At 39.7% G+C, this 17751-nt stretch overlaps 1 protein-coding gene across 1 annotated transcript in view; it reads right to left on the reverse strand.

The window, feature by feature from the left end:
* Positions 1-17442, reverse strand: part of LRP6 (LDL receptor related protein 6) — a 182415-nt gene extending 164973 nt beyond the window's left edge. Inside the window, exon 1 of the mRNA XM_030321740.1 lies at positions 17125-17442. Within this exon, the coding sequence (XP_030177600.1) occupies positions 17125-17179 (55 nt within the window). The 5' untranslated portion in view covers positions 17180-17442. The remainder of the gene's footprint in view (positions 1-17124) is intronic.
* Positions 17443-17751: the final 309 nt, after the last annotated feature.

Here is a 17751-nt window from a genome sequence, read left to right on the forward strand (position 1 = left end):
TTTCAAAAATCTATGCCATGCTCACCACAAGTGTAGTTACCAACTGTCACTACAGAATGCTATTACAGTATTTTAATACATGTTTTTTAATGTAACATGTGTTATACATACATAAAATATTTTCCTATCTCTAGATGGTATTACCAATTATAATTTTAGATTATAAAATCCCTTAAAAGAGTTCTATTCTAATTGGTTTGAAAGTAAACACTTGTTCATATAAATTGAATATTCCTAAGATTTCCAAAAATCAAGGAACTTAACCTTCTTCTACTTTCAAAAGTATTTTTCATAGAAACTAACCCACGTATTTTAAGAATCCAAAGTAACACATATTTAAGTAAATCTTTGGAAAATGAGACTAGTTCAATATTGTTGGTATAATAAAAATAGCTATGTCTTCTGAGTTATCGACATAAAATTAAGACAAGCATACATTTTTATTCTATCTGGATATGTTCTTCCTAAACTTTTACAGGTTTACTAACAGAATAAACTAGCTTTACATCTACATTTGTATTCAGCCAAGTTGTTCTGGCAATCATTATTTCAGCTGGTAACTATGTTTTGTAATAAACCAACTTGAAGATAGTTTCCAAAATATTTTCTTAACACGTTAAGAACTATGCTGGGGCACCTGGATGGCTCAGTCGGATTAAGCATCCGACTTCTGCTCAGGTCATGATCTCACGGTTTGTGGGTTTGAGCCCTGCATCAGGCTCTGTGCTGACAGGTCAGAGCCTGGAGCCTGCTTCGGATTCTGTGTCTTCCTCTCTCTCTGTCCCTACCCTGCTCGCCCGCGTGCTCTCTCTCTCTCTCAAAAATAAACATTAAAAAAAATGTTTAAAAAAACTGCAAGAACTATGCTAATTCACCAATATTTATTAAATAACAAGGTCATTTCTATAAGATAGAATACAGCATAAGCATTTCAAGTTTATATATTTTTTTTACCCCTTACTTTGAGGGTTACCGAGCAGCTATATATACATATATTTGAGTTTACTTATAAGCATATTCATTTTTGCCACATTGAGAAGTGTATGGCTATAAAAAGTTGTAAGATACATATATTCATAAGCTCTGCCAGTCTACTGAAAAATGATGGTGCATGACAGGCAGTTCAGGTCTCCAACTCCGTAAAATAGAAGCAATTATTAAGTCATAATCTTACATTTATTTTAACGTTTATTTATTTTTGAGAGAGTGAGCGTGCATGCACAGGGGACAGACAGAGACAGAGAGAGAATCTCAAGCAGGCCCCCAGCTGTCAGCTCAGAGCCCAACACAGGGCTTGATCTCACGAACCATGAGATCACGACCTGAGCCAAAATTAAGAGCCAGACACTTAACCAACTGAGTCACCCAGGTGCCCCCATAATTTCATAAATGAAACTCTACTAGGAGAAAAAGTGACAGAAAAGAACAACTTTGTATACAGGTGTGCAGGATGTGTTTTTATTAAGAAAAAGAAAATAGTCCCAAAGTAAAATGACTAATTATTCCAGAATAGAAAGAAGAAGATGCAAGACAAAAGCTGAATGGTTACAGAAAGTTACAAAAAGTTTATGAAAAAGACATTTTTTTGTTGTGGTCAAAGCTGGCTAGGATCTGATGGGTTTATTTGTTAGATTTTCAAAAAGTGCTTTAGTATCAAATATTGTTACTTGCACAAAAGTAAAATTCAGTCTATTAAAATGACAAAATTTTCTCGGGTTACTGGTCTGCTCTTAATAAAGAGGTTATAAAAGGTTTTTCTTTGCCTTCTAAATAATCTCCCTAGAAAGTGAAAATCCCGTATCTTATCAGAATTTCCTGTGCTTGAGGGGCGCCTGGGTGGCTCAGTTGGTTGGGGGTCCAACTTTGGCTCAGGTCATGATCTCATGGTTCATGAGTTTGAGCCCCACATCAGGCTCTGTGCTGACAGCTCAGAGCCTGAAGCCTGCTTCAGATTCTGTGTCTCCCTCTCTCTGCCCTCCCCCATTCATGCTCTGTCTCTGTCTCTTAAAAATGAATAAATGTTAAAAAAAAAAAATTAGAATTTCCTGTGCTTGATGTTGACTTTATCATATCTTGATTATTTAAAAAAACAAAACAGAACAAAAATCCTTCTCACTTTTGAGAGAGCTATGCTTCATCATGTTCCTTCCTATGGTTACTTTAAATAAAATTTTTTACACTTTGGTTAAATGGGTAGCCAACTAGTTCTTCTCAGTGACCCATCATCCTATCTAATCAAACGTTCAAATCTCCAAATCTCCTACAACTCTGACACTCTGCTTTTACTAAATCAAGTCCTAAATGATATATTTTGCCCCTATGACTATCTTCGAAATTTCCCAAAGGGTCCCTGGGAATTCACAAAGAATTTCTTCTTTCATCTTCTAAAAAGAGGTGTTAAAAATAACTAGGTTAATTTGATCAATGTTATGATTTGTGGGGCGCCTTGCTGGCTCAGTTGGTACAGCATGCAACTCTTGATCTTGGGGTTATGGGCTTGAGCCCCACGTTGGGTACAGAGATTACTTAAAAAAATTAAATCTTTAGGGGCGCCTGGGTGGCGCAGTCGGTTAAGTGTCCGACTTCAGCCAGGTCACGATCTCGCGGTCCGTGAGTTCGAGCCCCGCGTCAGGCTCTGGGCTGATGGCTCGGAGCCTGGAGCCTGTTTCCGATTCTGTGTCTCCCTCTCTCTCTGCCCCTCCCCCGTTCATGCTCTGTCTCTCTCTGTCCCAAAAATAAATAAACGTTGAAAAAAAAAATTAAAAAAAAAAAAAAATTAAATCTTTAAAAAAAATGTTATTACATGGCAAATCAGAAGTGATGCTTACATTCCCTAGATTAAATCATATGAGTAAAATATTATTTAACAAATTACATGAAGTTCCTAGGAATTTATCAATATTCTGTTAATGATATGTTTCTATTTATCAGGAGTCCTGGTGCTGCTTTTCCTAATATTAGACAACAATACTGTGTCATCAGTGATCATTTCAGTTACACATTTTTATGTTAACTTCGTCATATACAATAGGCTCGTGTTAGTCAGAATTCACATCACTTACTTAAGGAATTTTACTATATAGATGTTTAGGACTTATTCCAGACTTATTAAAATTTTTACTTAATAATCTCGATATATTCTCTTTGTTGTTGTTCTTGGCCTCCTTCCCACCCCATTCCCTCTTAATTTTGATATATTCTTGATGTGCTAACTCTATGTTTGATGGGACATGTGGCCCAGGATTATGATATATTTTACAGTTTTATTCTCTGCAAAGATCATATACATTCATCACATAGATGATATAATATCCACTCTTCTTTAAAATAAGGTTAATCATTATTGTTATATTTTGTCTAAAACTTTTTTGGATTGACCTGACTTTGGTTTGCATGTCACAAAACCAAATTTCCTAACCAATTGCATTATGTTTTATAACAAACTCTCATCAGATCTTTCGTTTTTAAAATTACTGGGGGGGGGGGGGGGGGGTTGTGGCAGCACCTGGGTGGCTCAGTCAGTTAAACATCAGACTTCAGTTCAGGTCATGATTTCATGGTTCATGAATTCGAGCCCCAAATCGAGCTCCTCACCGACAGTGTGGAGCCTGCTTAGAATTCTCTCTTTCTCTCCCTCTCCCTCTTCCTCTCCCTCTCCCTCTCCCCTTTTGTCTCCCTCTCCCCCACTCTCTCTCTCTTAAAATAAATAAACTTTAAAAATAAAATAATCCATAGTGGGACACCTGGCTGACTTAGTCAGAAGAGAATGCAACTCTTGATCTTGGGATCATGAGTTTAAGCCCCACATTGACCATAGAAATTACTTAATAATAAATTGGTTAATTAAATTAAATAATCAGGAGTAAGTTAATCACCACCATTTTAAGTCTTTTGTCATCTACAGGTTTGTTTTTTTTTTATTCTGATGCTTTCCTGAAAGTGCTTGCAAATCAGGTATAAGCTAGCTAGAGTGCTCATCTTCAAAGGACTGTTGAAAAAGGACTATACCAGGTACTCTGGGGCTTCTGATCACTTAAATAACTTTGAGACTGTACCAGTGGACTAAATCAGGATTTCTAAAAAGCCAGTGGAGAAGCAGATAGGTTCATAAGACTACTAACCAAAGATCTAGAAGGACAAGAATTAACAGGACTGAATAAACTGATGAAGAATGATCACAAGTTTTATTTAAGATACTGCTGATGCTTTAAATGTCCCATTTTCTGGATATAAAAAATTCTTTTCTTTTTTCTTTTAAGTTATCTATAACTCATTAATGATTTAAGCAGACTATGCTTCTGTAAACAGAAATAAAACATTTTTCCTCCTTGTCTGACTCCTCCATAATTCAAAAACTTTCATTGTGTATTCTTATTTTCCCAGCAATACAGTTATTTGCATAAGTTCAATAAGAGTCTGTCCCACTAGTTGGAAACATTGGTTATGCAACCAAGGCTTTGACTGGCATGCCATTTTTGAAAGTGGTGCTCATTTAATCAAATATGACTAGACAGATTTAAGGAGCTGTGGCTGACTTCATGAAGCCAGTGCTCACAGTCCTCTTAGGAAAAAAAGGACTGGTACTTGGCTTGGAGTTCCAAGCTTTGCAGAAGTAAGCAAGATCACTCCCAGGCAGGCCCAAGAACCCTAGGACACATGTGAGAATGTCAAGAATTCACCGGCATCTATAGGTACTACAAGTGAAACCTGATAGTGAATTCTTGAGTTGGCTTCCTGGCTTCAAGAAGCTTTTAAAAATGAAATCCAAAATAAAAAGTTCTGCACAGCAAAGGTAACCATTAACAAAAAAAAAAAAGGCCACCTACTGAGTAGGAGAAGATACTTGCAAATTTGTACAAATTTGATACTTGTAAGGAATTAGTATCTAAAATACATAATGAACTTATACAATTTAACACACACAAAAAGCAATCTGATTAAAAGATGAGCAGACAAAGGCGCCTGTGTGGCTCAGTTGGTTAAGCGTCCAACTTCAGCTCAGGTCATGATCTCACGTTCCTGAATTCAAGCCCCACATCAGATTCCACCCTTGCAATGCGGAGCCTGCTTGGGATTCTCTCTCTCTCTCCCTCTCTCTACCCCTTCCCCCACGTGCTTGCTCTCTTTCTCTCAAAAGTAAAGAAATAAACTTAAAAAAAAAAAAAAAAAAGATAAGCGGAGGACCTGCAGAGACATTTTCCCAAAGGCATACACATTACAAGAGACACATGAAATGATGCTCAACATCACTAATCATCAGAGAAATGCAAATCAAAACCACAATGAAATTATCACTTCACACCTGTCAGAATGGCTAAAATCAAAACCACAAGAAACAACAAGCATTGGCAAGGATGTGGAGAAAAGGGAATATCAGGCACAGTTTGTGGGAATGTAAACTGGTGCAACCACTGTGGAAAACAGTATGGAGGTTCCTCAAAAATTAAAAATAGAGGGGCGCCTGGGTGGCTCAGTCAGTTAAGCGGCTGACTTCGGCTCAGGTCATGATCTCGCGGTCCGTGAGTTCGAGCCCCGCGTCGGGCTCTGTGCTGACAGCTCAGAGCCTGGAGCCTGTTTCGGATTCTGTGTCTCCCTCTCTCTCTGACCCTCCCCCGTTCATGCTCTGTCTCTCTCTGTCTCCAAAATAAATAAACGTAAAAAAAAAAAATTAAAAATAGAATGCCATATACTCCAGTAATTCCACTACTGGCTATTAATCCACAGAAAATGCAAAACATTAATTTGAAAAGATATACACACCCCTATGTTTACAATAATTTACAATAGCTAAGATATGGAAGCAATCCAGTGTCCATCACTAGATGAATGAATGAAAGTGTGGTGATGTGGTATATGTACACACACACACACACACACACACACAGGACTATCACTCTGCCATAGAAAAGAATGAGATCTTGCTATTTGTGACAACATAGATGGATCTAGAGGGTATTATGCTAAGTGAAATAAGTCAGACAAAGACAAATAGCATATGATTTCATTTATATATGGAATCTAAAAAACAAAGCAAACTATTAAATACAAAAAACAAGGGCGCTTGGCTGGCTCAGTCAGTAGAGTGTATGATTCTTGATCTCAGGGTCAAGAATTCAAGCCCCACAGTGAGCATGGAACCTAATTTAAATAAATACATTTTATAAATAAATTCGTACATACATACTGAGAACAAGCTGGTGGTTACCAGAGGGAAGATGGGTGGGGGAATGGGCAAAAAATGAAGAGGATTAAGAGATACAAACTTCTACTTATAAAATAAGTCACAGAGATGACAAGTACAGCATAGGGAATATAGCCAATAATACTGTAGTAACACTAAATGGTGACAGAGGTGACTACACTTATCATGATAAGCACTGAGTAATGTACACAATTGTCAAATCACTGTACTGTATACATGAAGCTAATAATAACATTGCATGGCAATTATACTTCAATACTAAATTTTTTCCTCCAAGTCCAATCCAAGATTCCTTATAAAAATGTTCAGCAAAGCAAACTTATAAGGCCTATACCTACATAAATAATCAGGTCAAATCTAATGATATCAACTTCACAATTACTCTTACTCTACCCTGTTATGGACTGAATGTTTGTGTTCCCTAAAACTCTTATGTTGAAACCTTACCCCCACTATGTGAAGGTATTAGGAGATGAGGTCTTTGGGGACTAATTAGGATTACATAAGGTCATGAGGATGGAGTCCTCATGAATGGGATTAGTACCCTTTCAAGAGTCGAGAGCTTGTTTCCTCTCTCTGCTATCCACCATGTGAGGATAGCAAGGTAAGTAGTCTGCAATCCACAGAAGATCCTCAACCAAAAACTGATCATGCTGGAACCTTGATCTTGGACTTTAAGCCACCAGAACCATGAGAAATAAATTTCTGTTGTTTATAAGCTACCCAAACTACACTATTTTTGTTTTTTTTTTATTAAAAATTTTTTTAATGTTTATTTACTTTTTGAGACAGAGAGAGACAGAGCATGAATGGGGGAGGGTCAGAGAGAGAGAAGGAGACACAGAATCTGAAACAGGCTCCAGGCTCTGAGCTGTCAGCACAGAGCCCAACGCGGGGCTCGAACTCACGAACCATGAGATCGTGACCTGAGCTGAAGTCGGACGCTTAACCAACTGAGCCACCCAGGCACCCCTACACTATTTTTGTTATAGCAAAAAGCCTCTAAGCCTTAGCAGACTAAAACATACCCCTAATAGTGAAAAATTCTGTTTTGAACAGGGGGACTAACCAAGTGTTCACAACTGTTCATTACTTAATCCACTGAGTTGGCTTGACCAAACTTTAGTCAGGCTTTTCCCCTTTCCCACAAGCCCCTAAACTTTGGCTTGCCCTAAGTTTAAGGAAGTAGATGCAGGACTTCCTTTTTTTTTTAATTTTTTTTTTAACATTTATTTATTTTTGAGACAGAGAGAGACAGAGCATGAACGGGGGAGGGGCAGAGAGAGAGGGAGACACAGAATCGGAAGCAGGCTCCAGGCTCTGAGCCATCAGCCCAGAGCCTGACGCGGGGCTCGAACTCACAGACCACAAGATCTGAGCTGAAGTGACCTGAGCTGAGGTCGGACGCTCAACCGACTGAGCCACCCAGGCGCCCCAGGACTTCCTCTCTTAACAGCTCATTCCATGCATCTGCTGACCATAGGGGGGAAACAAATCCAGTTAAACTATCCTGATCATGCAATCTGCTCACCCCCACCCACTTTACTCACCTCCACTGAAAGCTCCTGCTGGCCCAGCTTACCCTACTCTGTAAAAGTTTTTTGTGTTTTAATTTGAGACACTTGCAGATCTTTCAGTCAGAGCATTCTCCCTATTATAATAATCTTTTCAAATAGTCTCTCCTTACCTAAATCCGGACTAGTTTTTATTTAACAGTATAATGACAAACCACCTATTGCAAAGTCTAAAATAACACTGATATTTATTTTCCTCTATTAAAGATGACTGGTATAGGGGAGCCTAGGTGTCTCAGGTGGTTAAGCACCCGACTTCATCTCAGGTCATGATCTCACGGCTCATGAGTTCGAGCCCCACGTCAGGCTCTGTGCTGACAGCTCGGAGCCTAGGGCCTGCTTCGGATTCTGTCTCCCCCTCCTCCACCCCCGTCGCTTGCACTCTCTCTCTCTCTCAGTTATAAACATTAAAAAAATGTTTTAAATGACGGGTATCATCTTCAAAACTGTAATAAGGCCCAGGTAAAATTAAGTACATACAGAAAGCAATGCATGTGAAATTACCGTCCAGAGTACCAGCAATCCAGACTTAAGTTAGTCATTCACCTTTCTCCTTCATGAAATGAAGAATTTGGGCCAGGTAATTTCTAATATCCCTTCTATCCTATTAATCTAATATGAATTTGGCAAAAAAAGGTTAACTGAGACAGGGCTCTGTATAAGTTAGTACACAGAAACGAGACGCTGGTGAACTACTCAGTGCTTCTCCAGCAGAAAAAAGAGGAACTTGGGACTTTTTTTAATGTCTATAACTTCAGAAAGAGATTTCAGAAATAATTTCTCCAAATAAAGATCCCAATGATCAAAACCACACTCATTCGAAAGTACTTCATGTATCCATACAATGATTATTCAACCATAAAAAGGAAATACTGATACATGCTATAAATGTGAATGAACCTTTAAAACATTATGCTAAGTGAAACCAAGACACAAAAGGCTACATGTTATATGATTCCTTCTATATGAAATGTTCAGAATAAGCAAATCTGTAGACACAGAAAAGTAGATTACTCATTACCAGAGGCTGGGGGAAAGGGGAAATGGAAAGTGACTACTAAGGAGTATGGAGTTTCTTTTTGGGGGTGATGAAATGTTCTGGGATTAGACAGTGGTGATGGCTGTAAAATCCTGTGAATATACTAGAAACCACTGAACTGGACGCTTTAAAATGGAGAACTTTATGGTATGTGAAGTATATCTTTAACAAAAAAAAAAAAAAAACAGGGTTAAAAAAGTACTTGAGATTGCTAATTATATTACCAATGCAAGAGTTATATCCTAAAACCAGACAACATATTACATAATTCACATTTCAAATTCAGTCTCAGATATATAAACATGCTGATTTATTTCTGATTAGTTTCTCAGGTAGAAACATGCTGATTTATTTCTGATTAGTTTCTCACATAGAAACATGCTGATTTATTTCTGATTCAGTTTTCTCTATCTAATCTGTGCTAAAAGAAATTACAGTACCTACAAATTTATACCATATCTAATAAATGACTTGAGACAAAACACAAAATGAAGCCCCAAAACAAACTGTATAAATGCCATAAAAATTCACATCTTTTTATACCGCTTTAAATGTAAAATTTAGAATACCTAATACAGGCAAAGCTCTGATACATGGTAGTACTGAAGGAAAAATACCTATTCTTGAAACAGCTTATATCTAACAAAGAGCTGTTGTCTTCACTGGCATAAATCAAGAAACCTACAAATAAAGACCATATAAATTGTAGCTAAGAGTTCATATTAATCAAGTTCAGATGTTAGCTTTCTCAGACTTGCAAAATACAGAATCTTTAAATTGGATATATGGATACACTTAAATTCCATCTTTCAATAAAAGCTGGCCAATAATGAGAAAGACTCCTTTCCCTATATCCAGTGATTTTGGTCTAGGAATGATAACGTCTAGGATGATAAATGGTCTAGGATGACTAACCAAGGCCATCAGAGAAAAGAGCTTCCTGGCCAAACATATAGAATTTGATAAAGGTATCATTTTCCAATAAGTGAGTGACTATTTTCTTGAAAAACATGGCTACTGCAAATCATATTCACCTCTGCATTTTTATAAACTTTTTTTAATGTTTATTTATTTTTGAGAGAGACACAGAGCAAGAGCGGGAAAGGGGCAGAGAGAGAGGGAGACACGGAATCTGAAGCAGGCTCCTGGCTCCGAGTTGTCAGCACAGAGGCCAACGCGGGGCCTGAACCCACGAACCATAAGATCATGACCTGAGCTGAAGTCGGCTGCTTAACTGACTGAGCCACCCAGGCGCCCTGCATTTTTATTTTTACTGAGAATGTAATCAATAATTTTAAGCCTAATGTCAATTTATAACTTAAAAATTCACTTAACTAATAAATTTTTTCAGCTAAAAATATGATTTCACTTTGTATCCCCAATCTCCTGGCCCTGCCAAGCAAGGTATCACAGAAACAAAAATTAGCAAGTTACATTACAGCTAAGAGGATCACAGCATTAAAGCACCACTAATTTTCAACAGAGCCCAGGCACATCTGAATGTCTTGAACTTTTTGTGAAGATAGTCAACTGCCACAAATAAACAGTTGAGAAACAAAGTGTGTGCTAATAATATCAAATTAACACTGTTTTCCTCTAATTTTAAATTAGTAATTTCAAGGGCAAATATCCTATTCTTAGGTCACCTAGTCTACGTATTTGACTATGTAATTTCAAAGTTATTCACATGGAGCAGAGTTCTATTCATTAAGGTGAGGCTCATTTTACAGAAAACACATAAAAATTCTCATATGAAGAATAAAACATGGGGGCACCTGGGTGGCTCAGTTAAGCATCTACCTTGGGCTCAGGTCATGATCTCATGGTTCATGAGTTCGAGCCCTACGTTGGGCTCTCTGCTGATCCGTGCAGAGTCCACTTTGTATCCTCTGTCCCCCTTTCTCTCTGCCCCTCCCCACCTCGTGCATGTGCACACACGTTTTCTCTCAAAAATAAATAAGAAAAATAAATAAAATATACTACTTTTAAAAAAAGAGTAAAACATACAATGCAAGGCTCATTTTACAGAAGACACATTAAAAACTTTCATATGAAGAGTGAAACATGCAATGCTGGAAGTTGGTATAGCATTTACCCATCCTGCAGGGAGAAGTTCATCAATTGAATAATTTTAACTGTTATAACAAAATAATAGAATAAAAAAATTTTCTCAGGGCACGTGGGTGGCTCAGTCAGCTAAGCGGCCAACTCTTGATTTCAGCTCAGATCACGATCTCATGATTTGTGAGTTCAAGCCCTACATCTGGCTCTGCACTGACAGCACGGAGGCTGCTTGGGATTCTCTCTCTCCCTCTCTTCTGCCTCTCCCCTGCCTATGCTCTACCTCTCTTTCTCTCAAAAGAAATAAACATTTTTAAAATTTTTTCTCAATTAGACAATGTTTTGATAAAATCATTCTGCCCATACTAAACTCTTAAACAAGTAAATAAGTATCACAATCAACTGCACTATTTATCCTCTGGTTTATCTATAATACTCACCTAAAATAGTGTTAAATAAAGCTTCAATCCTTTAGAAGGTAAAGTAAACTTAATAGCGACCATCTTAGTTATATAAAATAAAACATAACATATCAGAAGTGGGGAGCCTGGCTGGCTCAGACAGAGGAGCATGCAACTCTTGATGTCAAGGTCAAGAGTTTGAGTCCCACGTTGGGGGTACAGAATACTTAAAAAAATAAATAAAAACTTAAAAAAGAAAATATCAGGGGCACCTGGGTGGCTCAGTCGGTTAAGCATCCGACTTCGGCTCAGGTCATGATCTCACAGTTTATGGGTTCAAGCCCCGCGTCAGGCTCTGTGCTGACTGACAGCTCAGAGCCTGAAGCCTGTTTCAGATTCTGTGTCTCCCTCTCTCTCTGCCCCTCCCCTGTTCATGCTCTGTCTCTGTCTCAAGAATAAACATTAAAAAAAAATTTTTTTTAATAAAAAAAAAGACAATATCAGAAATAAAGGTATTTCATGGAGTTTTTGTTTCAGTTGTAGAAGAGTCAAAAAGTTCAAAAACCACTGGCCTAAAATTATTGGCTCCCTAAAACAGTGCCTGACACTTAAATGTTTTACTAGTCTTTCCTGAGCATTAATGTTTCTTTTAATTTAGCCATCCTAATATTAGTAGCCATTTATTCAAAGTCTACTACTGACTGTGCACCATACTCTCCCTTTGCAAATATTATCCCATCAGTTCTCATAGAAATCTTGTACGATATTACCTCTACTTAACAGGAGAGGAAACTAAAGCTAAGTAACTTGTCCAAGACTACATAAAGTAGTAGAATATCTGAACTTAATTTATCCACAAAGCCTATATCTTCCTGCCCCTCTTTATAATCTTCTCTAAATATAACTTGCAATGAAGTTTCCATGATGAAATTAAAATTTCAAGAGTATCTACAATGACCTAAACAGGTTATTGTGTTACTTGTTTTTCCAACATGTTCAAATTATAAACTCACGTAAAACATTTTCATTTATATACCCTCCACAGAGTCTTATTTGATATTCAAAAAAGAGTCCTTTCTGATAGCCAAAGCATGTATAACTATACGGAAAGAATATTTCAGTTCAGCAAATGGAAAAACCTCCAATTAAAGCAAAACAGAGGCGCCTGGGTGGCTCAGTTGGTTAAGCGTCCAGCTCTGGACTTCGGCTCAGGTCATCATCTCATGGATCATGAGTTCAAGCCCCACAGTGGGCTTTGCACTAACAGCACAGAGCCTACTTGGGATTGTCTCTCTCTCTCTCTCTCTCTCTCTGTCTCTCTCTTTGCCCCTCCCTTGCTCATGCATGCACACTCTCTCTCTCCAAATAAATAAATGAATAAACTTAAAAAAAAAAAAAAAAGGCAAAACAAAGAAGTCGCTGAAAAACCAAACCAATGGGAAAAATCTGTTAGGCCTCATAATAACAAAGAGCTGAAATCTTACTCGTACCCAATCAAATTATTCCTTAGCCAGATAAGCAAACCTAAAGCCAAGTAACTAGGAATGAAAGTATCACATTTAACTATATGAAATTACCATCAAGTATCAATCACATCAGGGGTGCTTGGGTGGCTCAGTCGGTTAAGCATCAGCTCTTGACTTCAGCTCAGGTCATGATCTCACCGTTTGTGGGTTCAAGCCCCACACTGGGCTCTGCACTGGCAGTGCAAAGCCTGCTTGGGATTCTCTCTCTCCCTCTCTCTCTGCCCCTCCCCTGCTCATGTGCACGTGCAATCTCTCTCTCTCAAAATAAGTTTTTAAAAAGCATCAATCATGTTAATCAACATAATGCTCAAAAGGTCATCCAGTCCAGCCCTCTCCAGGTGTGTTGCTTAGATCGAAGATTCACCAGAATGTTAAAAAAATTTATGGAAAAAATATTCCCAAGTTTGGGAAATAGTTAAACAAAATTAAAATTGGTCTCTTCACGTTCTCTCAGAGATCTTAACATTTTAATATGAATTACGCATCTCTGTATACCTAATGAAAATAAGGTATACAGAGATTAAGTGACTTACCCAAGGTCACGACACAGCTAGCTAATGGCAAACTTAGAATGAGAACTTAATTCTCCTGATTCCCACTCCAAAATTCACTCTACCTCCTCAAGATTTTGTTCCACTTGATATTAAAGCAAATGCTTTTCCAAGGACCACTTCTACAAAATGTAAGACAGAAAACACTAGTGGCTTGTTTGTACAGTATTTACCACCATCCCACAAAAACTAATAATATTTTCTAAAAAACTAAGTAGCAAAAAATTTTTATGAAACAACAAAGCCTCCTCAACATAAGTTGGGACATAGTATTTACAGATTATACACACAATGGTATTCCAAAATTTATAAAAATCTTATAAAAATATTTGCTCTAAGGGCACCTGGGTGGCTCAGTCGGTTAAGTGTCCGACTTCAGCTCAGGTCATGATCTCACGGTTTGTGAGTTCAAGCCCCACATTGGGCTCTGTGCTGACAGCTCGGAGCCTGGAGCCTGTTTCAGATTCTGTGTCTCTCTCTCTCTCTGCCCCTCCCCTGCTCATGCTCTCGCTCTCCCTCTGTCTCAAAAATAAATAAATATTTAAAGATATATATATATATGTATATATTTGCTCTAGAAAATTGGAGATATAATCTTTTCTAATCAGTACCTGGATGGAACCAAGAGAACAGTAAGGATGGCAACCGAGATTGTGAGGTCCATTAGAACAGGGACATGGCTATTTTGCTCACCACTATACCATCAGAGCCTGATATACAGTAGGCAGGTATTCCCATACATATTTGCTAAAAGAATGAACAATAAATCCCTACTATTAATAAATCCCTACCAATAAATCCCTACCATCCTTCCACTGTTAATTAGCTACAGGAGCTTAATCAGATCATAATCTGTTTGATTCTGAGTATCCTCACTTGCAAATTAAGCAGTTAGACCAGAATGATCAAAATCTCTTCTGGCCACAAGAATTTGTAAATCTTGGGGCGCCTGGGTGGCGCAGTCGGTTAAGCGTCCGACTTCAGCCAGGTCACGATCTCGCGGTCCGGGAGTTCGAACCCCGCGTCAGGCTCTGGGCTGATGGGCTCAGAGCCTGGAGCCTGTTTCCGATTCTGTGTCTCCCTCTCTCTCTGCCCCTCCCCCGTTCGTGCTCTGTCTCTCTCTGTCCCAAAAATAAATAAACGTTGAAAAAAAAAAATTTAAAAAAAAAAATTAAAAAAAATTAAAAAAAAAGAATTTGTAAATCTTACACAAATTAAGTCTCAAATTCCTGGCATTTGAGAATATGTCCACAATAAAAAATTATAACAAAAAATAACATTAGCAAATCACTTGATAGTCATTTCACTTAATATGTCTGTTAAACATGCAAATTAGGTCAGTATTACTATTTACATTTTACAGGTAAAGAAACTGAGACCCAGAGAAATTGACTGACTAGACCAGAATCACAAGGTTATTAAACAGAGAAGCACAGACTTTGAACCCAAGATTTTAGTGCTGAAATCCCCAAATCTTTCCATTACACTTTGTCCTCAGATGATAGGGGTTAGGGATGCAGCCCAGAGATGACCGCATTATTCCCTGGCTTTCAGCTATTGACTTAACAGCGCTACAGGACAAAAGGTCTCCCGAACTCTCTCATCAACCCATCATCCCGATATTAACTCCTCATAACAACTCCTCTACAGAAAAAATTACCTTAACGCGACAAGTTAATCACATTTTTCTCCTCAGAGTCCAAGGTCAACTAATGCCACTATTATAACACAGAATGACATTATCAAGGAATGAAAAAAACCTAAATTATGAATGAAAATCTTTCACATCAAAAGACTATTTTTTAGTTCAAATAATATGTACTCACAGTTAAGCACTGATAAATTCAAAGACCACCTTATACTATCATTATGCTACACTGAAAATGAGAGGTCCACTTTTGGAAATTTGCCGGTAGAAATGAGGCAGTTTAAACTATTAACTCTTTTAGGTCTTATTACATAACACCGTACTTCAAATTAATACTTCAAGTACAATTTCTCTGAAGTCCAGTAACGAACAAACCCAACTCTAGACTCAAACTTGGTGTTAAACAAATGGCATTTATGTCACACCCTTACCCTCCAAGAAATACAGCCAGGCAACCAGAAGCATCCCAGGTTATGGACTTAGATTTCCCGAGGACTTTAACCAACCAGCTGACTCTCATATTTAACTACTAACATTCTGTCTTAAAATATATGCATATTCTTAGGTCAAATATGTTTCTCACAACTAGAGCAAGATCCCCTTTCAACAAAGACTATACGATGATGAAATAAACATACACTTATTAAGCCTTTCAAGTACACAACACTGTATTAAATTCTCTGCCAAGACAATTAAGCGAGCACTGTCTTTCTGGGGGTGACATGCGAAAATAGTTTGGAATATGCTGACAGTGAGTCATAATTATTAAGTATAAGTAGATATAACATGCAAACGTAATAATCCTGCAAGAGTAACTACAGAAAAAAAAAAATTCCTCCTACTCAAAAAAAAAAAAAAAAAGTCAATCACATTCATCCAACACAAATATACACACACAGAAGGCATCTTGGGTTCATTTGCACAAGACCATGAGTTACTATCGTGCCCTGTAAACTTTAGCAAGTTATGGAGGCTTAACAAAAGTTTAGTTTGTTAAATGAAGAGCTAAAAATCTCCATGGACTCAAGAGGTCTTATACCTGAAAAGAATTTGCCATGAACACGTGAGAATTTTAACAAAACCAAAGCCACAGCCACTGCATCGATCCACACGTAAATTCCTCTGCTGGTAAATGTTCAATAGCAAGACTCATCACCACTTCCACACGGATAAGTTTGAGAAGAGCTGTTGAAATCTTGCGGGCCAATCAAAAACCTTAGTGAACTGTCACAAAATAAAAGTCACGGCGTATGTGACAGCTTTACAGGGCAATTCAAAAAACCACAGGGCCGTCGAATTTATGCGATTCTCGGAGCAAAATACCTAGAATAGCCCACGTTTTTTACCAAAGTGCCAAGCAGTCCCCCAGGGGAGCGCAGCAAACGATAACTTAGGTCCCAGGACAGGCTCCTCTTCACACAAGGATGACTTTCCTATTCAGTGCCAACTGTACACTTGCAGGCTCCGAAAATAGGGGCAAGTCCTGAATACCAGGGGTTACAAGGGCAACGTTTCTATTTTATTATGGGCTGAAGCTCAGAAGATTCCCAGTGCTGAAACGCTCGACCTATAACCTCGGAGTCACTTTCCAACTGTGCTCTCACCCAGGATCATTAGATCCCCAACGGAAGCCAATTATTAGTAGTAACAAGGCCTGGAAAAATAGTAAGAAGGCTCTAAAAGTTCACGTAAGAGACACAGAAAAGGTGGGGGCTTCCAGAGAGAAGACCAACGTTAAAGCATCTTCGGCTCCAACATTTTAAAAGCCAAAATCCATACAAAGACCCTTCTCCCAGATGACTCCCGGCAGAAAGGGACACGCAGACCCTCAGTCACTGCGATAGAATGGAGCTCCAGGGGTTCACCTACACAAGCAGCCCGGATGAAGCTCCTCTGTGTCCAGGGAAGGTCCGGAACCCCAGGAAGGGGTCTGCATTGTGGCCAGGCGGAGCGCACAGCCCCTTCTCCCGGGCCCCTTTCTCTCTCCTTCCCCACGACCAGGCCTCTCCTGGCTCCTCTTCCCCTTCTCCTCCCTCCCTCCCCCTCCCCCCAGACACACACAAAACAAGGCCACCTCCCCCCCCAAATCCCACCAACTTTCCCGCTCCCCCCCCTTTCCCACCTCTCAGGAGCGCACAGAAACTGCAGGCCAGGAGGCTCCTCAGGACGGCCCCCATCTTCCCTTCTCGCGTTCTCTTCTCTCACCGGCGAGGGGCGGCCAGAAAAGGGGGAGGCGAGGAGCCGGGGCGGCCGCCGCAGCGGCAGGTCTGCACGCTCATGCTTCCCAGCTTTCCAGAAAGAGAGAAGAAAGAAAGGGGCACGTCAAGGCTCCGCGCGCGCCGCCGCCGCCCTCTCTACCGCGCCGCTCTGCCGGGGGCTCGCGCGACGCCAGCGTCTGCTTCCATCCCGCCGCCTCCTCCCCCGGCGCCCCGCTTCCCCCGCGCAGTTCCTCATTCAGCCTCTTCCTCTCACGCAGCGGCGCAGGGATACCGCGGCCCCGCCGCCGCCACGGGTCGCCGCGAAGGTCTCCCTGCGCGCGGGCGAGCCCCTCCCTCGGCACCGCCTCCCGAGCAGCTGCGGAAGAAGGTGGGGGGCCGCGCGCACGGCTTCTGCTTGGAGACCCCGGGAGATCTGCCAGGCGAGCAGTGGCGAACTGGAGGGAAAAGGCCTCCCGCCGGCGCATTCCTATGGGATTCTTTCCTGGGTCGGCCGCTGCGGCCCTCCCCGCGGAGGGCGTGAAGCGACGTCG

This window comes from Lynx canadensis, chromosome B4, assembly GCF_007474595.2.
Source record: "Lynx canadensis isolate LIC74 chromosome B4, mLynCan4.pri.v2, whole genome shotgun sequence".
NCBI lineage: Eukaryota > Metazoa > Chordata > Mammalia > Carnivora > Felidae > Lynx > Lynx canadensis.